The 27,258-nt window shown below is 42.5% G+C and overlaps 1 protein-coding gene across 7 annotated transcripts in view; it reads right to left on the reverse strand.

The window, feature by feature from the left end:
• Positions 1-26,832, reverse strand: part of LOC103741385 (AFG3-like protein 1) — a 39,357-nt gene extending 12,525 nt beyond the window's left edge. For 4 of the 7 annotated variants that reach the window (XM_029567843.1, XM_029567842.1, XM_029567841.1 and 1 more), the window contains exons 1-7: positions 26,539-26,832; positions 22,188-22,275; positions 18,589-18,683; positions 16,992-17,141; positions 13,094-13,159; positions 11,605-11,729; positions 10,022-10,292 (exon numbers count right to left, since the gene is read on the reverse strand). In XM_029567843.1, the coding sequence (XP_029423703.1) occupies positions 10,022-10,292; positions 11,605-11,729; positions 13,094-13,159; positions 16,992-17,141; positions 18,589-18,683; positions 22,188-22,275; positions 26,539-26,817 (1,074 nt within the window). In that variant the 5' untranslated portion in view covers positions 26,818-26,832. The remainder of the gene's footprint in view (positions 1-10,021; positions 10,293-11,604; positions 11,730-13,093; positions 13,160-16,991; positions 17,142-18,588; positions 18,684-22,187; positions 22,276-26,538) is intronic. The other 3 variants (XM_029567845.1, XM_008842132.3, XM_029567846.1) reach the window with 3 other exon arrangements.
• Positions 26,833-27,258: the final 426 nt, after the last annotated feature.

Consider the following 27,258-nt stretch of genomic DNA (forward strand, 5'->3'; position numbering starts at 1 on the left):
AACCCCCCCCCCGAAAAGGGGGGGGGGGGGGGGGGACTGCTGTTTCAAAGAAACAGAATACTTTCTTTAATAATTACCACCAAACTGTTCTCCAAAACAGTGGTACCAATTTGCATGGTCACTCAGGAGTGAACCACAACTGCCTGCTGAAATCTGGTCAATTAAACTTGCCTAGCCTCACAGCCTTACTGCTCTGAAGGGTGGACACACCTCATTTTGAGGGACTCTGTCAGTTGTTCAGGCCAGGCATCTCCTGCCCACTGTGCCGCTTTTCCTTCTGTGACTTACCTTTTTCTCTACTAGCTTAAGGTTCAAGATCTATGGCTAGGGAGGTGGCTAAGGTAAAGCATTTGCTGTGCAAGCCCAAGGACCTGCATGTGAATTCCTAGAATCCAGATAAAGTCAAGAAGAGCAACACATATCTATAATCCCAGTGCTCCTATGGTAAGATAGGAGGCAGAGACAGGAGAATCCCTGGAAACTCTAGCCTGGCTTACAAAGCAACAAATAGTAATAGAGGAAGCCTATCTCAAACAAGGTGGAAAGGAAGCTATCCTGTAACCTACACACATATGCCTGCACTCACACACATAAACACACACATTTTTTTTAATCCTCAAAATAAAACAAAACAAACAAAAAGGATTAAAAAGTTAGTCATGGTGGCACATGCCTTTAATCCCAGCATTTGGGAGGTAAAGGTAGGCAGATCTCTGTGAGTTCCAAGCCAGCTGTGGCTACAGGGAGACCCTGTCTCAAAAAAACAAAAAACAAAACAAAATAGAATCAATAATTCACCTTTTTTTTTGGTCTTTTTGAGACAGGGTCTTCCCTCAATAATTCTCATTTTTATGACACACCTCCACTTTTTTTTTTTTTTTTTTTTTTTTTGGCTTTTGGCAGGGAGGGTGGCATCCCGTGACACATATGTGGAAGTCAAAGGACAAGTTGCAGGAGTCAGTTCTCTCCTTCCATCATGTGGCTCCTGGGATTAGAATTTAGGTTGTCAGGCATGGTGGTGAGCAATTTTACCCAATGAGCCACCATGCTCAGTTTAATTTTTTTTTTTCTTTTAATGTTCCCATGTGGGCACATGTATGCCAGAATACACATGTGGAAGTCAGAGGACAACTTGCAGAAGTCAGCTTTCTCTTTCTATCTACCATATGGCTACAGGGATGCAACTCAAGTCATCAGGCTTGAGCAACAGGTACCTTTACTCATCTTGTCAGCCCTTTGAAAGGAGACTTTAGACCGTTTCTGCCTGACATGGTGGCACACAAGTTTAATCTCAGCATCTGAGAGACAAGCAGGGAGATCTCTCTGAGCTCAAGGCCAGCCTGGTCTACACAGAGTTCCAGGCTAGCCAGGGCTACATAGTGAGACCCTGTCTCAACAACAATAAAAAAACAAACTGTCTAGTTCAGAGTACTGGGTTACCATCAGGTCATTGCAGGTGAGAGTATAACACTAAAAAATTAAAATAGAGAAAGAGACCCACAAATCTCAAACTCTTGAGGTGCTGGAAACAATACCCTCTTTCCCATGGCACTGGTTTGACACATCTAAGCTTGTGATATGGATTCTTGAGTGGTTGGATAGATGCGCAGCAGTTAAGAGTGCTTCAGACACAGGACTAGAGTTCAGTTTCCAGCTATCACATAACAAGCTGGGCATCCCACCCAAGACTGTAACCTCAGCTCCAATGGTGATGGAGACAGGAAAATTGCTGGCACTTGCTGACTTCCAGCCTAGCCAAGATAACACTAGCCCCAAGTACAGGGAAAGACCCTCCCTCAAAGAAACCACACACATATGTATACATACACTCACATACACACACACAAAACTCTTTCTTAAGGGAGGGAGGGGAAAAAGGGAGGGAGGGAGAGAGAAATAAAGACTGCAAAAACTGAGACACCTGCACTCTTAACATTTGGCATGACTACTAAGAAGCATCTATTACATTCACATATTGTCTGACCTCAATACTCTCCAAACTATTAGACACATCCAGCCTCCTGGCTCTACTCCCTAGACTCACAGAAGAGACTAATCTTTTGTTGTTTTTGTTGTTCAGAATGTAATATCCAGTGCCGCTCAACTTACAGAGAAGAGCTGGATGAGTATAAAGCTCCTCCAAAGGTATGGGTGCCATCAAAGCAACATTTCTACTAAAAGTTCTTTGTCCTATTCCAAGCCCAGAGATGACTTGAAGCATCTGTGACTTTGTACAGGAAGCTTATCTTTCTGCTAAAAGAACCCATTGCTTCTTAAGCACAAAGAGCAATACTGAGGGATTGCCAAACCAGATCTCAAACTATGTTACAGAACCATAGTCATAAAAACAGCATCATACTGGTACAAAAACAGACATGTAGATCAATGGAGCAAAATAGATGACCCAAACATGAGTGCACTCAATTTCAGCCACCTGATATTTGACAAAGATGCCAAGAACAGACACTGGAGGAAAGACAGCATCTTCAACAAATGGTACTGGCAAAACTGGATTTCCGTATGTAGAAGAAATTAGACCCATATCTATCACCCTGAACAAAAGTCAACTCCAAATGGATCAAAGACCTCAATCTAAAATGTGAAATGCTGAAACTGTTAGAAGAAAAAATAAGCAGTACCCTACAAGATATAGGTGCCAAGAAAGGACTTTCTAAATCAGATAAATGTTCAGGAGTTAAGGTCAACAACTGACAAATGAAATCTCATTAAACTAAAAAGCTTCCATACAGCAAAGGAAACAACCAATCAAGTGAAGAGGAAGCCCATAGAGGATTAATACCCCAAATATACAAAGAACTCAAAAATCAAAAAAATCAAGAAAACAAATGGCTCAATTAAACAATGGGCTAGGCATCTGAACAGCGAGCTCTCAAAAGAAGAAATTAAAATGGCAAAAAACACCTTAAAAAGTGTTCAAAATCCTTAGTAATTAGGGAAAAGAAAATCAAAACTACTTTAAGATTTCATCTTACCCCAGTCAGAATGGCTAAGATCAAGAAAACAAGTAACACCAAATGCTGGCAAGGATTTGAGGAAAGGGGAACCCTTATTCACTGCTGGTGGAACTGCAAACTGGTACAACCACTGTGGAAATTGGTGTGGTGAACCCTTAAAAAAAACTAACAATTTTTTATTTTTTATTTTATGTGTTGAGTGTTATGCCTACATGTAGGTAAGTGCACCTATGTCGTGCAATGCCCACAGAGGACAAAAGAGGCCGTCCTGGAACTGGAGTTATAGAGAGTTGTTAGCTGCCATGTGGGTGCTGGGATTCGAACCCAGCCAGTGTTCTTAACCGCTGAGCCATCTCTTCAGCCCCGAGCTGTAAAGTCTTATAAACACAATAATGACTGGCTCAGCAAATGATCTCTATTGGTGCAGTAGTGGCACTCTTACCATGAGGATAATCAATAGCTATCTAATTGGACTTAAGGCTGGCTCAATGGGAGGAACCTCATATATGGTACTGTAAACATAGTCAAATACACATAGCTGGAGAGGTCACAGATCCTACAGATAAACCTACTTTTGTCACATCCCTACACCAATGTGATTTCTTACACTATTCTAAATATGTATCACTATATTTACAGACAAGTGTACTTCTCATCATTCACCAATAAAAGCTTCTTTTTGAAACAGATGGAGACTATTGAGAGAGTTTCACAACTGGTCAAACGCAGAGAATACATGTCTGTGAGATGTCCAGCCTTAAGTGACACAACTACAACACAACCTCTATACTTAAGGTCCAAGGAACATAGTAGGACAGGAGACAGAAAGAATATTAATGCATCTCTCAACTCTCACCAGCAAAGCTTCCTCAAGCAACAGATGGTGATTAACCCAGAAAACCACAAGTGGCCAAAGTGGAAAGAGTAATAGACTGCAACATGCTTATCCCTGGGTAGAACACCTATATTAAACCTCTGCCACTTAGGATTCAGGAATCACTGAAGAGAGGGTGGAAAGACTGTAAGAGCCAAGAGTGGTAGAAGACCACAAGAAAACATCAGTTTTTCAGGCAGCTGGCAAGTTACTCATATGAACTTACAGCAATGGTGACAGCATGCACAAGACCCACACAAGCTCAAATCAGACAAAAACCCAGTACAGAAGTGGGGAGATGAGTAAGAAGCCCCGATATTAGCTGAGAAACTAGTGGCAACCAATGACTACTGGGAGAGGGAGAGTTGGGTTTTTTTAAGGGAATGACACTAGATAAATTGACTAGGTTCCAGTGGATGGACTCACAAGGGATATTTGGGGACACAAACTTGTCTTCGATAGGTCTTAATATATATGACATAATATATGAAATCCAGTGGGGGGAGGATTATGGGGGGGCTGAAGACAGAGGAGGGGGTCTAAATATGATCAAGATGTACTATATGAAAGTCACAAAATTTCAATTGAAAAAAAAAAAAGGCTCGGGCGTGGTGGCACACGCCTTTAATCCCAGCACTTGGGAGGCAGAGGCAGGTGGATCTTTGTGAGTTCGAGGCCAGCCTGGTCTACATAGTGAGTTCCAGGACAGCTGGGCCTACAGGGAGACCCCGTCTCAAAAAGACAAAAAAAAAAAAAAAAAAAAAAAGAGAACCTATACCTTATGTGAGGCCCAGAAAAAGTATCTATAACTAGGAAAAAAGACACCAGCAGATAGACTGGCCCTCTACTTCCAGCAGCCATCCTTCTGCATACCCTTGTTCCACTGTTGGGTCTTCAAAAGCAAAGCTGAACACTCTGGATAATAAAACAAGGCAAATTGTCTTTTAAAATGCTGTTAAGCGGGGCATGGTGGCACACGCCTTTAATCCCAGCGAGCAGGAGGCAGAGGCGGGTGGATCTCTGTGAGTTCAAGGCCAGCAAGTTCAGGCAAGCTGGGGCTACAGGGAGACCCTGTCTCAAAAAGACCAAAAAATAAAAATGCTGACAAGTGAAGCTGGGTGTGGTGGAACACACCTTTAATAAGGCAGCACTCAGGAGACAGAGGCAAGCAAATCTCTGAGTTAGAGACCAGCCTGGCCTACATAACAAGTTCCAGGACAGCCAGAGCTACATAATGAGTCTGTCTCCTCCCCTTCCCACTCCCCTTCACCTCTCCCCCTACCCCCCGGATTAGAGAGAGAATTTAGAGGTGAAGAGTGCTTATTGCTCTTGCAGAGGGTCCTAGTTCAACTACAACACAACCTCTACACTTAAGGTCCAAGCACCACATCATGCAGCTCAAAATTGACTGTAACTCTAGCTACAGGGTATCTGACACCTCTGGCCTCTGCACTTACATACACATACCCACACACAGACATACATACATACATACATACGTACATACATACACATAATTAAAAATTTGGGGGACTGGAGAGATGGCTCATAGATTAAGAGCACTGATTGCTCTTGCTGAGGACCCGGATTCGATTCCCAGTACCCACATGGCGGCTACAAACCATCCTTAACTCCAGTTCCAGGGGAATCTGACACCGTCTTCTGACCACTGCAGCACTGTACAACATGGGTGCACTCACATACATGCAGGCAATACACTCATACACATAAAATAAAAATAATAAAATAAAATATACTTTTGAAAAATTTGGGCTAGAGACATGACTCAGCGGTTAAGAGCACGGACTGCTCTTGCAAAGGACTCAGGTTTGAGTCCCAGCACCTACATGGTAGCTAACAACTGTAACTCCAGTTCCAGGTGATCTGATGTCCTCTTCTGACCTCCGAGAACATTGCAAGACACAGGTGTACCTACACACATGCAAGCAATACCCTCACAGACATGAAATAAAAATAATGAAGTATTTTAAAAATAAAAATGAGCTGGAGAGATGGCTCAGCAGTTAAGAACACTGACTGTTCTTGCAGAAGACTGGGGTTCAAATCCCAGCACCCACATGGCAGCCAACAACTGTCTGTAACTCCAGTTCCAGGGGATCCGATAGCCTCTTCTGTCCTCCATGGGCACTGCACAACACAGGTGCACTTACCTACATGCAGGTATAACATTCATACACATAAAATAAAAATAATTTTTTTAAAATATATTAAAAAAAATAAATCTTTAAAAATGTTTTAAAGCAAGGAATACACTCATACACATAAAATAAAAATAAATAAAATATATTTTTTAATGTTTTAAATTGGCTGGGCATGGTGGCGCATGCATTTAATCCCAGTGCTCAGGAGGCAGAGGCGGGCAGATCTCTGTGAGACCAAGGTCAGTCTGGTCTACATAGCAAGTTCCAGGCCAGCTGGGGCTATAGGGAGACCGTGTCTCAAAATTTAAAAAAGAAAAATGTTTTAAATTACTTAATAAGTATGTGGCAAAAGGATGTTAGGATAAAGTCATAAAAATATACAAAGATTCTACCTCAGACTACTGTTTTGCTTTTTGTGGGGTTTTGCCTGCTTGTTTGTTTTTTCGGGAGTTTTGTTTTTGTTTTATAGTACTTTTTGTTTTGGTGGTGCTGAGAATCAAATCCAGGGCCTAATACACAGTAGGCAAACATTCTATTACTGAGCTACATCCTCACCTCTATCAGACTACTTATTTTAATTAAGTTCTTGCTTTAATTTAGAGAACCAAACTTGTTGATAGTATATGATTCAAGCAGGATATTTAACAAATGATTTGGAGCTGGTGCCACCATGCCTAATGACCTGACTTTGATCCCCAGGACCCATACTAGGGAAGGAGAAAATAAGTTCCCAAAAGTTTTCCTCTGACCTCCATACATGCCATAGCACATGCTTGTATAGATGCATGTACATAAAACAAATAAAATGTAATTTTTTTTTTTTTGGTCTTTTTGAGACCAGGTCTTCCTGTAGCCACAGCTGGCCTAGATTCACTAATGGAGACCAGGCTGGCCTCGAACTCAGAGATCTGCTTGCCTATGCCTCCCGAGTGCTGGGATTAAAGGCTTGTACCACCACACCCAGCTAAATGTAATATTTTTAAAAAATGATTTGCTGGACATGGTGATGCCATGTCCTAGTACTCAGAAGGCAGAAACAGGCAGATCTCAGTGAGTCTGATGCCAGGCTGGTCTGCTTAGTAAGTTCCAGGCTACATAGTGAGACCCTGTCTCAAAAAGAAAACAAACAAAAACAAAGGATGTGATCAGTGGAACTGACTAGCCTGTAAATGAAGAATAAAGCAATGTGCACCTGTGTTCTAAACCATACTTCAAAGGGATATGTCTTGTTCCTACGTCCACAATCTTAGAGATTTTAAAATCTAAGGAATTTTGGGGCTGGCATGATGGCTAAGTGGGTAAAGACACTTTCTGCCAAGCCTGACGTGAGCTTGATCCCTGAAACCAACATGGTAGAAGAGAACTGACTCCTATAAATTGTCCTCTAACCTCTACATATACACTATGGCATGGGGTTGCACGCACACACAGGAACACGCACAATAAACAGTTTTAACAAAATTCTACAGAATTTTAAGAATTTTAAGTCCAAGGAGGTAACTTAGTAAAGTGCTTACCACACAAACATTAGAATCTGGTGGTACATGCATTATTAATTCCAGTGCTGAGGAGATCAGTGGTTCCCTGAAGCTAATTTTCCAGCCACTCTAGCATAATCAGCAAGCTTCAAGTCCCAGCAAGAGCCTATCTCAATAAACAAGTTAACAGCTACCGAAGAACACTCAAGGGTTGACCTCTGGCCTCCTCACATACCTGCACGCACGCACATACACGCACACACACCAATTGTATATGGACATGGTAGTACATGCCTAACCAGCATTTGGGAGGTGGAGGCAGGAAGATCAGAAATTCAAGGTCTTCTTGGTCTATTTGGCTAGTTTAGTGAGTTTAAGGCTGGGCCCCATGAGACACTACCTCAAAAAAAAAAAAAAAAAAAAAAAAAAAAAAAAAAAAAAAAGGAACCAGAGAGATGGCTCGGCAGTTAAGAGCACTGGCTGCTCTTACAGAGGACCTGGGTTTGGCTCCCAGCACTCAAATGGCAGCTAACAACCATCTGTAACTCTAGTTCCAAGGGATCTGAATGCCCTTTTCTGGCCTCCACAGGTACTACATGCACCTGGTGCACTTACATCCAGTAAAAACACTCATACACATAAAATAAAAATTAATAAATTTTTAAAGAAATAAATGAAAATAGGGGACTGGAGAGATGGCTCAGCAGTTAAAAGCACTGGATGCTCTTGCAAAAAACCGGGGTTCAATTCGGTGCACCCATATGGCAACTAGCAACCATCTGTAACTCCAGTTCCAGGGGAATCCAATGTCTTCTTCTGACCTCTGCGGGTATTGCACAAGACGGGAGCACTTAACACACATGCAGGCAATATACTTCTACACATAAAATAAAAATAATAAAATATTTTTAAATAAATAAATTTAAAAGTTCAAGTATGGTTTATTTATGCTTGTGTGTCTGTGTGCATATGTTTTCATGGAAGCGCAGGGGTGCACATGGAGACCAGAAAACCTGGGCATCGTTCTCAGGAATGCTGTCTACTTCCTTTGAGACAGGATCTTTCACTGGCCTGGACCGCATCAATTAGGCTAGACTGGCTAGTCAGTAAGCCCCAGAGATCTGCTTGCCTCTGCCTTCCCAAGGCTAGGATTACAAGCCTATGTCACCATATTCAGCACTTTTACAGGGATCAAACTCAGGTCCTTGTGCTTGTAAAGCAAATATTTTACCAGTTAAGCTGCTGACCCAGCCCCGTTTTTGTTGTTTTTTAAATGTGGTTCTGTTACTTTTTTAAAGATTTACTTATTTATATTTTATGAATATGTATACCTGCATGTATGTGCACCATGTGTATGCTTGGTACCTGCAGAGAGCATTGGATACCCTAGAATTGCAGTTACAAACAGTTGTGAGCCACCATGTGGATACTGGGAACTGAACCCATGTCCTCTGCAAAGTAAGTGGTCTTAACCACCGAGCCACCTCTCTAGTTTCATTTTGGAGTTTTTTTGTTTGTTTACTTTTGGTTTTATTTATTTATTTATTTATTTTTCTTTGGTTTAAAATGGTTTGGTTTTTTAATTGGTTTTCTGCAACAAAAAAATGAAACTATAACAGTTTTAGATTTTCAAAAGATCCTCATTTTTGTCACTGGAATTTAGGTTTATTTTTAGTCAGATTAGACAATTTTTCTAGGTAGAACAGATATGAAATACATTAAGTGTTATGCATAAAGCCAGATGGAGTCAAGGGAACTGTCTGTCCCTTACAGAAAGACTCAGGATTTGATGAGAAATTTCCCAGACACAACTTTCTGAGATGTGCTCTAACGAAGCTTTGTGTCTGATTAAGAGCTGCCTTTGAGCTTTCTTCTTCAGCACCCTTGAGCTTCTTTTGCTATTTTGTGTCTTAGAAATTCAATTTTGCAAAGTTGAGTTCAAGAATCTAGATAAATACACTGTATATGCACCTCCAAGAGAATATTTTATGTGTATAAGTGTATTGCACACATATATTTAAGTGCACCCATGTCATGCAATGCCTACAGAGGTCAGAAAAGGTGTTGGATTCCCTGGAACTGGAGTTACAAATGGCCACCATGTGGGTGCTAGAACCTGAACCCAGGTCCTTTGCAAGAGCAATTAGTGCTCTTAACTGCTAAGCCATTTCTCCAGTCCCCATTTTGGTTTTTTTTTTTTTTTTGGAGACAGAGTCTCTTACTCTAGAACACAGGCTGGCCATGGACTCACTATGGCCGAGGCTAGCCTTGAACTCACAACAGTCCTTCAGCCTTCACCTCCCAAGTGCTGGAATTATAGGTGTGAGCTGCCATACTGAACAAATGGGGATTTTTATTGTTCTACTCTGCAGATACTATTTCCATCCTCTACTGTGATTAACAGCAATACAAACTCAGGGCAAAAAAAAAATAAAAACCCAAAAACCTTTGTCAAACATTTGTCTCCTAAATCACAGCCATCTGTAGCTTTTATTTGGAGCTCAGAATATTCCTGTTTCCCGAAATTAATACCTTTGGAATTTTGGCTCCTAAGTCCTGATACTGCTTTGGGTTCTTCAAGAAATTCACAAACTCCATAATTTCCAATTTGGCTTCTTCACAGCCAGCTACATCTGCAAATCGCACATCAATGTTGTTCTTTAAGATCTTGGCTGTTGTCTCACCAACACTGAAGAGGCCCCCTCCTCGCCCACCACGACCATTCCCCATTGGGCCTCTCCTCACAGCATAGAGGAGAATTCCAACCAGGAACAGAGTGGGCACTAGATTCCGGAGAAAAGAGCTGAAAAATCCAAGAAAATCATTCATTACATTCACTTAGCAAAAGGCCAAAGTTCTAGTATTAACCAGGAAGCAAACTGCTCTAGAACATCCATTGCACAAAGAAGGCAGTTTCTAAAAATGTCCCAAAGCATGCCTGGAGAATGAGCCTGTCCAATCCTGATGGCATTCTGCCTACTCCAACCCACCTTGTAGAAAGGCAAGAGAAGGCTACAGTCTTGCCTATGATCAGATAGCCTTGACAAAGCCTTAGCCATATCCCTTTCCCAGGAGACCCAGACTCAGCAGTATCAACACTTAACACCTGTTTTGTTTATTTTTCCCATATAATACCTTTTAAGGCTGACTAGCTAAACATTTTCTTGCTTTGATTCTCTTTGCAATAAACAGACATAATCAAGAGCCATGGTATACATCTCTAATCCCAATGACTTGGGAGGCTGAGACAGGAGGATCACTTAAACCCAGGACTTTGAAATTCACACAGGTAAAAGAATGAAAATTCCATCTCAAAAACAAAAAACAATTTTTAATTAAAAATAAAAATAGGTAGGCATGGTAGTGCACACCTTTAAGTTAATTAAATTAAACAGCCGGGTCTGGTGGCACATGCCTTTAATCCTAGCACTTGGAAGGCAGAGGCAGGCGGATCTCTGTGAGGCCATCTGATCTACATAGTGAGTTCCAGACCAGCTGGGGCTACAGGGAGACCCTGTCTCAAAAAACAAAACAAAACAAAAAAGAAAACAAAAATAGACTAAATTGCTGGCTGTGTTAGTGCATGCCTTTAATCCCAGCACTCAGGAGACAGAGGTAAGTAGATCTCTGTGAGTTCTAAATCAGCCTGGTCATCTACATAGCTTATTCCAAATCAGACAGTGAGACCCTGTCTCCAAAAACAAACCAAAACAAAAAAGACCAAAATTCCTTTACTAATGAGACTGTAAATATTAGTAGGTGTCTATGTCAAAAAAAGAAGCACGCTCAAGGGGCTGGAGAGATGGCTCAGCGATTGAGAACACTGGCTGTTCCTACAGAGGACCCAGGTTTGATTTCCAGCACCCATATGACAGGTAACAGCTCCCCTGACTCCAGTTCTGGGGAAATCTAACGCCCTCCTCTGACCTCCACAGGCACTGCACAATATGGGTGCATTTAAGATATATGCAGGCAATATACTCACACACATAAAAAATAATAAATAAAAAAGAAGCATGCTTCAAAATGGTTAGACATTGAATTTTTACTTCGTGTTCAGAATCAGATGCCTTAGACTACAGTTTCCCACGGTCCTCCTCATCCCTGGAACTCACCCATCATTCTCAGTAGTATAGACTATAGCAGCCTGATTGGTGGGCTCAATCCCCAGTTCCCACTGAGCAGACTCCAGGTTACGTTCAAAGGTGTCAACACTACCTATGTTAAACCACACGAACTTCTGCAGAGAGCAAGAGTAAGTTTAGGCTGTACCACTGTGTCCCAGAGGGACGTGCCCAGACATACCTATTCACAGTCTGGGTTCTCATTTACTCACTCCCCTCCCAGAAAAGCCTCTTTTCCCTAGCTCTGATCTCTACACATGGAAAGATCCCATCCTAAAGCTAGCTCTAAGGCTAACTACACATGTAACAAAAGCTCCTAGATCTAGCCACACAAAACTTCAGGCTAAGGGCTGGAGAGATGACTCAGTGGTTAAGAGCACTGGCTCTTCTTGCAGAGGACTTGGGTTTAGTTCTCAGTACCCAAATGGTAGCTGACAATTGCCTATAACTCCAGTTCCAAGGGATCTGATGCCCTCTTCTGGCCTCTGCAGGCACTGGTACACTTTACATAAATGCAGGCAAAACACTCATACACATAAAATAAAAATAACAAAATTTCAGGCTGCAAGTTCTAGACAAAATATAAAATGCTGCAACAATAGCTGGTTTCCCTTTGTCTTTTTATTCTCTACTCCCAAACTCTGACAAGTAGTACTTACACATTACTTGGCAAAAATTATAAGGGTTCTTGTATTAACCACTGTTAATTCAAGTCAATGAGATAAACCATCATAATTAACATGGGCTGTTGGACAACTGGGGAGACATTTTACTAACTACACTTCACAGGTTTCATTTCTTTTGGTTTTGTTTTTAAATATTTTATTTATTATTTTTATTTTATGTGTATGCATGTATTGCCTGCATGTAGGTAAGAGCACCCTTGTCGTGCAATGCCCACGGAGGACAGAAGAGGCTGTCAGATCCCCTGGAACTGGAGTTACAGACAGTTGTTAGCTGCCATGTGGGTGCTGGGATTCGAACCCGGGTCTTCTGCAAGAACAACCAGTGTTCTTAACTGCTGAGCCATCTCTCCAGCCCCAGGTTTCGGGTTTTTTGTGGGGTTTTGTTTTTTGGGTTTTGTTTTTTTTTTTTTTTTGGTCTTTTTGAGACAGGGTCTCCCTGCAGCCCCAGCTGGCCTAGAACTCACTATTTTGACCAGGCTGGCCTCAAACTCACAAAGATCCACCTGCCTCTGCCTCCCAAGTGCTGGGATTAAAGGCATGTGCCACCACGCCCAGCTTACACTTTTTTAAAAAATATATTATCTGGGGGACTAGAGAGATGGTGCAGCAATTAACTGGTGGTTCTCAATCATCTGTAACTCTAGATCCAGGGGATCTAATGTTTCTGCTCTCCATAGGCACCTGTACTAACATGCACATACCCACACACAGATACAATAGACATAATTAAAAATAATAAAAATAAATATTTTTTTAATGTATCTGGGACATTGGGCTTTTAATGCACACCTTACCTCAGATGTCCCAGAAGCAGGAATAACACGCACAAATTGTTTATTTACAACTTCCAGTCGGTCCACCTAGAAAAAAGAGAAAAGCAACCAAAAGAGCTGAGGAAGTAAGCAGGACATTCAAGCTGACCATAAGCATTGTAGCTCACCTAGAGCTCAGAGACAACATATCGTCTGCAGCCCAGTCCAAGTTTCATTTTCCTGCTATCTTGGATATGTTAGCCTGGGGTATGAATCTATTTCCATTTTAATAAACAAAAACCAACTCAAGAAGTTTCTCAAATTTAGTACATCTGCGCTCCATTCCAGACTGCCTTAAAACGCTAAATATGAACTTTAGGTGTTTTTTTTCTAATTCTGTGAAGAATGTCATGGGGATTTCGGTTGGGATTGCATTGAATCTATATACTGCTTTTGGTAGGACTTCTCATACACAAAGATTGTCTGCGAATTGCCGAAGCCTAAGTGGCACATCTACAATGCAACCTCTGTACCTAAGGCTCATGAAACATAGACCAAGGGGTAAAGAAAACACTAATGCACCTCCCAATTCTCATCAATGAAGTTCCCTCACGCAACAGAGGCCAGGAACACAAAAGGTCACAAATAGTCAAAAGGTAGAGAGTAAGAAGCTGTAGAGTGTAGGTGTAGGTCCTTAGACAGGATTCCTATATTAAAACTCTACCCACCCAGGGCTCAGGGACCATTGCAGAAGTGGGGGCAGAAAGATTATTAAGAGCTAGGGAAGAGGGTGTGTGGCCATATGGAAATAGGGTCCTACAGATTCCTGGGACCTTGCACATATGAACCTATAGCAATGGTGTCAGCATACACAAGACCCATGCAAACTCAAGCAGACAAAAACCCAGTACAGAACTGTAGAAATGAGCAGCAGGCTCCAATTTTAGTTGAACAATTATTGGCAGCTAATTACTGCCCAGTGAGGAAGAGCTGATCTTCTTAAAGGCTGACTAGACCTTAGTGGATGAACTTGCACTGAGGGACATCTGAGGACACTAACTTGACATGATAAGCCTTAACACAAATGACAGAATATATGAATTCCGGGTGGGGGGGGGGGCTATGGGAGAGTGACCATGGGGAAGGAGGTATAAAGATGATTAAGATTTTCTATAAAAAAAAATACACAAAAAATTCAATAAAAATTTACAAAAAAAGATACAGAATTTCTTAAACAACAAAAAAACCTCAATCAAATGTAAGTCTTATACCAACATAAAGTTAAAATCTTTGTGTGTATATATATATATATATATGATGTATATGTGACAATTTCAGGTGTCAGTCCTTATCTTCTACCCTATTTGAGACAGTCCCTCTTTGTTTTTCTGTTGCCTATGCAAGCTACCTAGTCTACAAACTTCTAGGGGATGTCTGTGCCTCCCATCTCCCCAAAGAAGCACTAAGATACAGAGAGCCATGCTATGTGTCCAGCTTTTATGTGGATTCTTGGGATTTGAACTCAGCTCACGCTTGCATGACAAGTGTTTATATATACTGAGCCATCTCCTCGCTTAGTACAGTAAAATCTTGAGGACAGAACTCATTTAGAAATATTCTATCCATCCAGATGTAGATGCCACACATACAAAAAAAAGGGGTAAGAATAAAAAGTAGTCCCAAGAGGCTCATGAGCCGCCAGCAACTGTATGGCAGACTAACGTATGTATGCCTCTGAAAACAGGAAAAGAAAGGAAAAAAAAAAAAAAGACATGGTGACTAACACCTATAATCCCAGCACTTAAGAAGCAGGATTGCTTCACATTTAAGACCAGCCTGTGCTACATACTAAGTTCCAGGTCAACCTAGGCTACAGAGTGAGAAATCTTGTCTCAAAAACAACAGAAGAGAGGACTGGAGAGATGGCTCAGCAGTTAACAGCACAGGCTGCTCTTGCAGAGGACCCGGGTCCAAGTCTTAGCACCCACATGGTGGCTAACAACCATCCATAACTCCAGTTCCAGGGAATCCAACACGCTCTTCTAACTTCTGTGGGCACTGCATGAGTGCACTTACATGCAAGCAATACATTCACACACATAAAATAAAAATATTTCAAAAGGAAAATCCCCCAAACAGAAAAAGAAACCACAACTTGAGGGTACAATCCGTTTTGTAAGTAAAATGATACAGCAGTCTTCTTCTTGTTCATAAAACAATCTTTTTTTAAGATTTACTTTAAGCCTTTAATTCTACCACCTCAGTCAAAGGCAGGCAGACCTAAGTTTGAGGTCAGCCTGATCTACATAGCGAGTTCTAAGCCAGCCAGGCTTCACAGTGAGACACTGTCTCAGAAAAATAATTTCTATTAAATTTATGTGTACGTGTATATGTGTTTCTAACTCGTGTGGGATTACCTCCAGAGGTCAAAGAGGGTGTCAGATTCCCTAGAGGTAGAGTTACAGGCAGTTGTCAACACCTGACATGGGTGCTAGGAACCAAACTTGCATCTCCTGGAAGAGCAAGTGCTCTTAACTGTTGAGCTATCACCAAAATATTCTTTTTTATTTTATTTAAGTTTTTAAAAATTTATTTTTAAGCCAGACATGGTGGCACACACCTTTAATCCCAGGACTTGGGAGGACAGGTGGATCTCTGTGAGTTTGAGGCCAGCCTAGTCTACATAGTGAGTTCCAGGCCAAGTGGGACTACAGGGGGACGCAGTCTCAAAAAGATAAAAAAAATTTATTGATTTATTCTTGCTTTATGTATGAATGTTTTGGTTGCATGTATGAAAGTGTACCTGTGCATGCAATGCCTGAGGAGGACAGAAGAGGGAGTCGGATCCCCTGGAACTAGAGTTAGCTGCCATAGGGGTGCTGGAAACCAAACCCAGGTCCTCTGTAAGAGCAGCCAGTGCTCTTAACTCCTGAACAATCTCTCCAGCACCCACCAAAAACTCTTAAACTATTACATTACTTCTCTTAGACACTAAAGGAAGCCTTAGGGCTGTATGTCTATTGTAAACATGCTCATAAGGAAGAATTCTCTCAACCATAATAAAACAGCATGTCATACACTTGAGAAAGTGAAGGAAGCTCTGGAATCTGTTCACAATCCATGCAAGGAAGACATCCTGGGTTCAAAACCCCTGTCTTACCCATCTCACAGAACACCTAGAGGTGGCAGGTCCATGGGCAGGGAAGGGCTACATCAACTCTACCCCCAACTACTCTAAGGGGAACTACCAAGCACTTCTTTAACACAGGTTTATATTCAGTGGTCAGAGAAAAAAGCCTTGGCCATGAACCCTGGTAAAAAAACAGAGTCCTGACAGATACCATAAAACAAAAGATCTAAACAGAACATCTCCCTTTTGAGGACAACTGAGGGGCAAAGCACTTGATCTTACTCAAGTTTACACTGAATCCTGAGCAGTATTTGACCCAACCTCAGCATCCAGATGGACAAACCTACATCATGAGGAAAAGAGAGTTCTGCTGATGCCATGTATATGTTTCTCTGCAGAGACATGAAACCCTACCCCTCTATCCAGGGCTGGTCTGCAGGGGCCATGGGTACAGTAAGGGAAAGAAAAGACCTGAATCAGATATGAGACTAAAATTGAAAGACCTGAATCACATATGAGACTGAAATGAACAGTACTAAGTTTTAGAAGACAAGGCTATAAGAGATAAAGCCAGGACATGATATTAGGGCAATTTCTACCCAACCACAAAGTAGGCCCAACACTACTCTGCTACATAGTTCTTGTGAAAGTTTCTGTGCCTGAGTTATGCTCCAAGGTAGTTTGCTGGGGATCTTTATCACACAGAAGACTGACTTTCAGTCCCTCCCAGAGTTTACAACTTCTTCAGGGTATTGCAAACCTCCCACACAGACCCTCCTTCCTGAGTAGGCAGACTATAAATCTCCTCACCAGACCTCTGGCCAGATAATACTGTACAAAGTGCTTCCAGGTGATCTCTTTTCCAGGATCTCGGAAACAGAAATACAAAAAACCCACAGCAACACCTGCCCCCAAAACAGCCAGATTTCGGAAATCCTTGTCGTCCCCAGGAAACTTCCCCTATGAAAGAAGAAAAGATAACACATTTTCCAGTTAAATGAAAAATTGGGTGGTTCCTTTTTAAAAAATTTTTATTGGGGGGAGGGGGGGCTGGAGGCCAGAAGACGGTATTGGATCCTTTGGAACTGGAATTATAGGCATTTCTAAGCTACCCATTATGGATGCTTATGTCCTTTGCAAAAATAGAAAGTGCTTTTAAACACTGAGCCTTCTCACCAGCCCCTATTTGTACTTGTTTGTGTGTGTGTTTATGTGTGTGCGCTGAGACTGAATCCAGGGCTTTGTGTAAGCTAGCTGAGAATTCTAGCCTAGCCACTGACCTAGGCCCCAGCCTTAGGATAGCTTCTTTATGAAAATGGCAATTTATCATTTCAGATATTATTAGAGAAGTCATCCAACCCTTCCCTTCTGAGCTATGGAAGGGGACCAGGTGCACAGTGAAACTGAACCATTCTTCTCAGGAAGAAAAATCTATACAAAAATCACACCTCAAACCTGTAGTTCACCAGAGACTCCAACAGAAGAAAAACCCATGAAGAGTTCTGCCTATACAGATAACACACAGGAGTTCTTATCTAGGCCCTTGTCCATTCTAATAGAAATCCTGACACATTTTAATAAATTTCTTAGAATCCCTGAATTAATCTGTCAGCTCATCCTAAATTGGCAGATGCTGCTGTCAGTATGTGCAGCCCTCAAAAATTCAATTTGGAACTCAACACCCAGGGTGATGCAATTAAGAGCTGGGGCCTTTGGGAAGTAAATAAGTCATGAGGAGTCCATCTTCATGTACAGGATTTGTGCCCTAACATTAGGTGGCATAGGCCTTTAATCCCAGCACTCAGGAGGCAGAGGCAAAAGGATCTCTGAATTCAAGGCCAGCCTCGTCTACATGAGTTCTGGCTCAGCCAGTACTACACAATAAGACTGTCTCAAAAGAACAAAAAGAAAGTCTTAAAAGAGTTTCTCACCAAGTGAGGGCACAGTACCAGTCCTTTCTGGATGAAGTAGTATGCAAGATTCTATTGAAAGGTGCCTTGAAAACAGAGACTAATCCTTCCACAAAGCTGGGACACACCAGCACCTTGATCTTGCACTTTCCAGTCTGTACTTATAAATGAACTTGTTTACAATTACTCAGTATAAGTAGGGCACAGTGGTGCATATTTGTAATCCTAGCACCCAGGAGGCAGAGACAGGAGGTTCACCACAAGTTTGAGGTCAGCCTAAGCTACACAGTGAGTTCCAGACCAGCCAGGGTTACATTGGGAGATCATATCTCAAAAAAGTCAAAGTAAAAAAATCAAAATAATTACTCATGGTAAGGTATTTGTCATAGTAGCAGGAACAAAATAAGACAAAGACCACAGAACCTCAGCTCTGCGGCATTTACACCCTTTAGAGAAGTGACAGCATGTCTGGGTCTGGTCCTCAGACACATACAAACCTTCGGCATCCGTTTCCACCAAGCAAATTCATCCTGCTTCCCTCCTTTCTTGCCTCCATCTCCTCTAAGCCCAGCCTTCTTTGGTTCTCCAGTTTCTAAGATAAAACAAAGTCTGTCATCACAAAATAATTATATATAATTCTCCAGAGAAACAATTCAAAGAACAGAAAAAGAACTAAAGAGATGGCTCAGTCAGTTATATACTTGCACAAGCATTAAGAACTTGAGTTCAGAATTCCAGTACCCATATGCCTATAGTCACTGGGCTAGGGCAACAGAGACAAGAGGATCACTGAAGCTTGCTAGCAAGCTACTCTAGCCCACTGGGGTAGCTCCAGGTTCAGTGAGAGACCTTGTTTTAAAAAACAAAGTGAAGGGCCAATAAGCAGGTAAAGGCAACTGCCAAGCCTGACAACCTGAGTTTGATCCATAGGACCCAAACGTGGAAGGAGAGAACCAATGCTTACAAGTTGTCCTCTGACCTCCACATGCATTCAGGCTCACTGGTTAAGAACACTAGCTGTTCTTGCAGAGGACCTGGGTTCAGTTCCCAACACCCACATGATGGCTAAAAACTGTTCATAACTTCAGTTCCAGGGGATCCAATGCCCTTCTCTGACTTCCTCAGGCACTGCATAACATGGATGCACTTACATACATATAAACAATACACCGATACTCATAAGTTTTTTTAAATCATACCATAAAAAATTTTTAAATAAAAAAATACAGTTGAGAGTAATTAATATGAACCTCTAGGCTTCATACACACATGTGCACACATGGTTGTCAGGCTTGGCAATTGCCTTTACCTGCTAAACACACATGAACACACACAAAGGGGGGGAAGAAGGTAAGAACTATTGCTGACATGCAGCTTCAGATACATATAAAATCCCTCAAATTTTACCTTACGGGTTTCAAATCTGAGCTGTTTGTTTTTGCTTACTGAGACAGGGTCTCATATAGCCCAGGCTGGCTGGAACTTACAATTCCCCTGCCTCAGCTTCCTAAAAGCTTTGACTACAGGAAACCCCACCACACCAGGCAGTCCTGAAATATAACAGCAAATCTTTTTTTTTTTTTTTGGTCTTTTTGAGACAGGGTCTCCCTGCAGCCCCAGCTGTCGTGGAGCTCACTATGTAGACCAGGCTGGCCTTGAACTCACAGAGATCCACCTGCCTCTGCCTCCCAAGTGCTGAGATTAAAGGCGTGTGCCACCATGCCTGGCCAGCAAATCTGTTTTGGCAAATACCACGGCTGCGGCTCTCCAGGCCGGGTCTTCAGCAAGAGGACTGGCTGCTCTTGCAGTTCCTGCAGACCCAGGTTTGGGTCTCAGTACCCACATAACAGCTAACAACCTTCCCTAACTCCAGCTCTAGGAGATCCAATGCCCTCTTCTGGCCTTCATGAGCATATCATGTACATGGGGCATGTATATACATATAGTCAGAACACTATACAACTTTAATTTTTTTTTTCAATTTTTTTATTTTATGTGTATGAGTGTATTGCTTGCATGTAGGTAGGTGCACCCACATTGTGCAATACCCACAGAAGTCAGAAGAGGGCGTTGGATCCCCTGGAACTGGAGTTACAGATGGTTGTTAGCTGCCATGTGGGTGCTGGGAATTGAACCCAAGTCCTCTGAAAGAGTAGTCAGTGATCTTAACTGCTGAACAATCTCTCCAGCCCTACATATACAATGTTTAAAAAAGAAAAAGAAAGAATACCATGGCTATAATGAGGAGAGAGAACAAAAATTAAAAAATAATGAGGCAAGCTGGTACAAGCATATCCCTTCTCAAGAGAATCAAGAATCAGAGGTGCCTGGTCTACACAGTTTCAGGGCAGCTTTGGCTAGTTGGAGATCCTGTCTCAAAAAACGAAATGAAACAAAAAAATCAGATGCAACAGTCATACAAGTTATAGGACAAAACAAGCCACTCCAACAACCCTAAAATAATACCATGCCAGCCCTGGGCAACACCAGAATGGAAACATGGATTAATGAGATAGAGAAAAATTTACACAATTTTTAGGGACAAAACATGAGTCTTCAGGGCTGGAGAGATGGCTCAGCAGTTAAAAGCACTGACTGCTCTTGCAGAAGACCCACATTCGATTCCCAGCACCCACACGGCGGCTACAAACCATCTTTAACTCCAACTCCAGGGGAATCCGAAGCTCTCTTCTGACCTCCACGGCATTGCACTACACGGGTGCACTCACGTACATGCAGGCAATACACTGATACACATAAAATAAAAATAATAATAAAAAAATATTAAAAGAAACATGAGTCTTCAAGAAAACTTTCCATTGTAGCAAGATGCGTAACCATACCTCCCAATATGCTTATATGTACTTCTTCCTATTTAACACTCATGGGTATCTAAGCAGTGAAAAACACATCTGTTAAATACTGGCTTCACTGATCCCCAAACCCATCCAAATCACTAAACAGTAATACAACTTAAAAAATGATTCATCAAGGCTTAGATCCAAACAAGCTAAGAAGATAGTGAGAAATGAAGACAAAGACAAGGAAAAGGATGACTTGGGAGCAAAAGGCAGCACTCACAAACAAGCAGAGAAAATAAGGGTAACCTCAGACACATAGACCTACCTGCTTGTCACTTCCCAAGATAAAACTCAACATCAGCCAATGCTTTAAAATACTCAAACATGGCATGCATGGTAGCTCACACCTTTAATCGCAGCACTCAGGAGGTAGAGTCAGGTGGATATCTGTGAGTTCAAGGCCAGCCTGGTCTCCATAGTGAGTTCGAGGCCAGCTGGGGCTACAGGGAGACCCTGTCTCACAAAGACCAAAAAAAAAAAAATACTCAACCATAAAACTTGATGGTTTGACTTAGCAAACTGGCCCTTTTTTACCTTTTTTTGGAGCTACTGAATTTCTTGAGTCTGTACTTCTTTCATTCTTAAAGACTTTCTCAAACCCTTAGGGACAGAATGGAGAGGTTCTAGTAATTGTAAGAAAAAAAATAATAATCATACTCGGAAAAACAACAATATAGTTAAATCAGGCAGAGAAAGTAAGGGACGCCAGCTTTCCTTCTTGTCTTCTCCTTTCTTGGGAAAAATCAACATGCAGCCAAAAACTAAGATGAGGGCTGGGGAATATCCTCTACTCTCTGAAGACAGAGGTCTTCAGAGGCTTCTGTGAGTGTGGTCCCATTGCTCAGAGCACTAAGCTCAGGTCTATGGCCTGCGCTGAGGGGCTCTAGGCAAACCAATGTGTTTCAGCTAACTACAGTTTATTTTACTTTCAAAAACATGAGACTTGAGTTCTCAGAATCAGCTAAGCAAAAACAGAAATTTATCTCCATAACCTCCCAAAAAATTCACCAAAAAATATTCTTCTGAAACAGTTTCTCTTTTGCCAGTGTCACCGGCATATCAAAATGATAAAGGCATAGAGGTATTGTAGTGTAGTTCAATAAGGAAACTAGAGAGATCCGAGCATTCTAGCTGTCATGCCCCCTTATACCCTGCTTAGTGGAAGACATGCTGAGGAAGCTACACTAGTCCCTATAAACTTTATGTCACTAGAGAAGGTAAAAGAAATAAGTTACCTTTGGGTGGTTTTGAACACAGCCATTGGGAAAATGAAGTCAATCGTCCCTGCAGAGGAAGCTGCTGCAAGTGCATCCCCTGGAGGAACTGAAACAGGAGAGAGGGTTAGCTAAACTGCTTCTGCAATACAACACAACATCTAGAGTGGCCAGACAGGCTACAAAGGACAGGATTTAGATTCAGGACTGAGGTGTAACTTGGTCCCTTCATTTACCTACTTGAATATGGTTCAACAGAATAATCAAGAACTAAATTCACTGCAGAAATTCATAAAGCATCTTTATAGATATAATGGGAGAGGGGACACTAAAAAAATGAAATAACCATTTCTTGTCTGAGGCAATCTTAATAACAATAGTTTCAAAAACAAACACAAACACAGGGCTGGTGGCCCTGTAATTCCAGGACTTGGGAGGCTGAGGCAGGAGGATCACCAAAGCCAATCTCAGCTACATAGTGAGACCATGTCTCCAAAAAAAAAAAAAAAAAAAAAAAAAGCCAGGCGTGATGGTGCATGCCTTTAATCCTAGCACTTGGGAGGGAGAGGCAGGATCTCTGTGAGTTCTAGGCCAGCCTGGTCTACATAGTGAGTTCCAGGCCAGCTAGAGCTATAGGGCGACCCTGTCTCAAAAACACCAACAAAAGAAAAAAAAAAAAAAAGAGGGGTGTGGGCGCTGTAATGCCGGGCGTGGGGGGGGGGGGGAGGGGGAAAACCAAAACCACATCCCCCCCAAAGGGGGAGACCTTTCCAAAAAAAAAAAAAAAAAGCAGGGGGTGATGGGCCATGCCTTTAACCTTAGCACTTGGGGGGGGGGGGGAGGGGGAAAACCAAAACCACATCCCCCCCAAAGGGGGAGACCTTTCCAAAAAAAAAAAAAAAAAAAAAAAAAAGGAAAAGGAAAAAAGAAACAAAGCAAGGAATTTGGAATATCTGCAATTTTTGTTATGATGAAATTCATCCCATACATAATGGCATCTGTGTAAATTTAGGTGTATTGAGAAAGACTCTGAAGACTATTCCCCCAACATAAATCCATTCCCCAATTATTAATTTGCTAATTCACTAAAATTATTCAAATAACCCTATTAAAAGCCATAGTGGACCAAAATGTAAGGTAAGCCATAAGAAGGATGTTAAAATCAAAAGAAGATCTAAACAAGCAAGCTCAGAAAGAAGCTAGCAGCAACAGCTATGACACCAAACCGTTACTAAAAGTACAGGCTACAAGATGAAGGACTTCTCTGCCATCAGCAAACCTCTGTTGCAGCAGATCATCTGGGCATCAGAGGAACAGTACCTCACACGGACTGAATAACAATGCCAATGTTACCCTAATGTAGGTTTGGAAACAAAGTGTTGTTCAACAAGAGATCTAGACAAAGATCAGGTGACTATTACCAGGCAATGACAGGGTGCCCACATTTGATCTTTCTCACTCACCCTAAGAAAGTAGGTGTTATCATCCCCAGTGAAGAGAAAAAACAAAAATTAAAGATATCTATGTATGGTGTGGTAGCACATATCTACAATTCCAGCACGGGCTGAGACAGAAAGATCATAAGTTTGAGGCTAGCTTATGCTACACAGCAAAACTAGTGTTAATAAAAAAAAAAAAATAAGGCAACTAGTATCTACAGTGTATGATGAGAATTCTGGTTCCCAAACCTTCTATGGCTTCTCCAGGAATATACCAAGAAGGAAGCAGCACTGGCACAGGTTGCTCCATAGCTATCAGTGACCTACAACTGGTGACCTACAACTCTAGAGGTACCAAGTATAATTCTTCAAGAAACCAAAACTTGAAATAACATCCAATTCCATTGTTTTAATTAATGACTTAGTTCATTTCTTATGAGGTTAGGAGCATCTGGCTCTCACTGCAGATGGAAACACTGGGACTCCAGCTTCTGGTGCCTTCCTGGAGTTTGGTTCCTGGTCAATTCTCAGCTCACAGCAGGGAAGCTTCAAGGAAACTTAATACCCTAGTCTGTGCATGTGCAAAGCCAAGACATGAATGTGGCACATCAAGGTCTCTTTCTGGTCAGAACACACATTAGGACACTCCAATCTGTATGTCACAAACACATACTACAGACATAACAAGACCTTACAAAGTCCTGCATCTTCTGACTTTAATGTTTCACTAAACCCTTCTCAACGTTATAATGGAACACACCAACTGGACCTACCTCAAGGCAGTTGCTATTCTACCTGCCTGGCACCTAAAGAAAAAAAAATCTTAAAAAAAATTAAGCTGGTCGGGTGTGGTGGCACACACTTTTAGTCCCATCACTGAAGCAGGAGGAGGATCTCTGTAAGATAGAGGCCAGTCTGATCTACACTGCGATTTCCAGGCCAGCTGGAGCTACAGGGAGACCCTGTCTCAAAAAGATAAAAATAAAATAAAATAAAATAAAATAAAATAAAATATGGAATATTCACATTTCCTTTTCCATAAAAGAGTGTCACAGTAGACTGGGGATATAGTACAGTTGTAAGGAAACAGAAAGCAGGAAGGAGATGAAAGGAAATGGACCTTGAGAGCTTCTACAGGACAGATTAGAGAATAAACCTGAAAGAACACCCCCTCACTCCCAACCTCCACCCTACACAGCCTGGGGGCTGGAGGAGAACACAATCTCCCTTACAGACTCAAGAGTTTTTATATTTTCTCCCTTCAAGAATGGGGAAAGGGTTTGGCACTGAGGTTGTATCATCTCCAGCAGGTGCAAGGTGGATTTTCCTATTATGAGAAGAGTCAGTCATGTAGGACTCCAGTTCAGGGAGTTCCCTGTAATTAGGACTGAGCCAGATTAGAGGAGTCAGTAGGGGGTGGGCTGCTGTTTTCTGGGAAGGTAGCCAGAGGGCAGTAACCATGCAAGAAGCATTCAGGACACTCCTCTCTTATTTCACTCCTACTACTTGGCATAATGCCTACCTCTGCTCTTAACAATCATCAATGTGTCCTTCTCAAAACTTCCTCCTCTTGAAATGCCAAGCATACAACTCCTCCTCTATGAGCACCCATGAAACACCCCTTCCTGTCCAATTCCTCAATCCTCCTTCAGCATCTAACCATGGTCTTCTTAGTCACTTCCTTTAGGTAGGAACAGAAACTGCAACTACTCACTGTCGACCTCAGGGTATGCTTGGAACCCAGACAGGGAGTTTTCTTTGCCTGTAGAGTCTATTACAGAAGTTCTCAAGCTGCTATTCAAGACCCCATAAAAACCATCCCCCTCTTAACAAGGATATGCACTACCTTCTTCTCCCCATCAGTCAGAAGGAAACAGATGTAATGACAACTCCTCCAACACACACAAGCCCATCCATTTACATCCCTCTTAAGAGTTAGGAATGATGCAGAAACACTAGGTCCTGAATGCTTCCTGCATGGTCACCACTCTGGCTACCTTCCCAGAAAGCAGCAACTCACCTAACAACCTGCTCCTCTGATGAGACTCAATCCCAGTCACAGGGAACTCCCTGGAGTCCCACATAACTGACCCTCCCTGTATTAGGGAAACCTGCCCTGCACCTCCTGGAAATGACAAGACCTCAGCCCCAAACCCCTTCCTCCTCCCTGAAGAGAGAAAAATATAAAAACCCTAAGTCTATGAGAGGTTGTGCCTTCCTCTGGATCCCAGGCCCTGGGGGAGGTGCCCTCTCAGTTTTATTCTCTAACAAATCTACTTTGTCTGCAGAACATTGGTTTTCCTTCGTCTCCTTCCTATTTCCTTACAGCAGTGTAGAGCATTTGCCAGCATGTCCAAACCCCTAGGTTCGATTCTCACGAGGCATCGCAAAGAAAAAACAAGGTTAAAGCAATGCCTACCTACTGCACATGTGAAAGACATGAGTTAGATAACCAACGTGAAGCTCTAACACTTAAGCCCTTGGGCATTATTAAAACGGCGATACAGTGAGGCTCAAGGAAAATCCGTTGAATAGATAACCGGAACCGTTTACAAAACTCTTCCACATCCATTATCCTATCTGGCTCGAAGAGCAAGTTTGCAGGTAAAACAGGTGTTAGTGCTACCTAGAGGAACCAGGGCTCACAAATCCCTGAACCTCTCTGTCTCTAGAGACAAAGGAGCCGCAGGAGACTCATGCTCCGTTTCCAGGGCGAAGTTCGGAAGACAGCAAGATAGCATCGTGGTATTGGAGGACGGAGAGGTAGCGAGACCCGTAAAAGGTACGGAGGCTCGCGCAAGCAAGAACCAGCCAGTCACGGATGTCTCCGTCGCTGGCGACACCTCTGAAAGGTCCAGCGGAAATAAGAGGCTGCTCCCTACAAAGCCGGCGCATGCGGATGACGTCACGGTGGCGCCCACTGCAGCACTCACCGGGCCATCCGGAATTTGGGCAGCGTTTCCCCTCTCACCTGCCGAGCGGTGCCAAGGGCTCTCACTCTGATCCAGGCCGTCCCGCCTCTTCCTGCACCGCCGCCACATCGCCACAACACGGAAAGTGGACAGGCCACGGCTCGACTGCCGGCCGCTGCCACCAGTCGATGTAACATTTCCTGTCCCGCCCCGCCCCCAACCTGGTGCTGCCTGAGCACGCGCAAGCGCAGCAGACAGGTCATAGTGCGCCACGCCCTGGTATGGGCGCTTGCGCAGCATTGGCTGGGACCCTCAGATGTCCACTTCGTTGCCTGATTGTTTGAGTTGTGAAACCGAAGCGCTGGAGCTTTTCACTGCTGAGCAGCCGCCTTAGCCTGACACCACGTTCATAATCAACGCCTTTAGCCTGTTTTTTTTTTTTTCCTTTTTGGTCTTCTTTTTATTAGGGTTTTAAACAGCAGCAGCCTCCCTCTCCCCAACAGGGTCCCATGGACTTTGGATTTCTCAAGCCTGAAAAAGGGAACTGAGCTGATAGGCACTTGGCCTTTGAAGTCAAGGGAAGCAAATTCTTCTAAGAGGTAGCCTGCCTTTCCTCTGATCTCTGAAGACAAGATGAGCAGATTCTGCCTGTTAACCAGAGATTTTAGGAGCTGTTTTAGTATAGTAGCTTTTCCCTTATCTTAGGAGGACCAAAAAAAGTAAACACTTCTTGACCTAGAT

Source organism: Nannospalax galili, unplaced genomic scaffold (assembly GCF_000622305.1).
Source record: "Nannospalax galili isolate Female #2095 unplaced genomic scaffold, S.galili_v1.0 scaffold2660, whole genome shotgun sequence".
NCBI lineage: Eukaryota > Metazoa > Chordata > Mammalia > Rodentia > Spalacidae > Nannospalax > Nannospalax galili.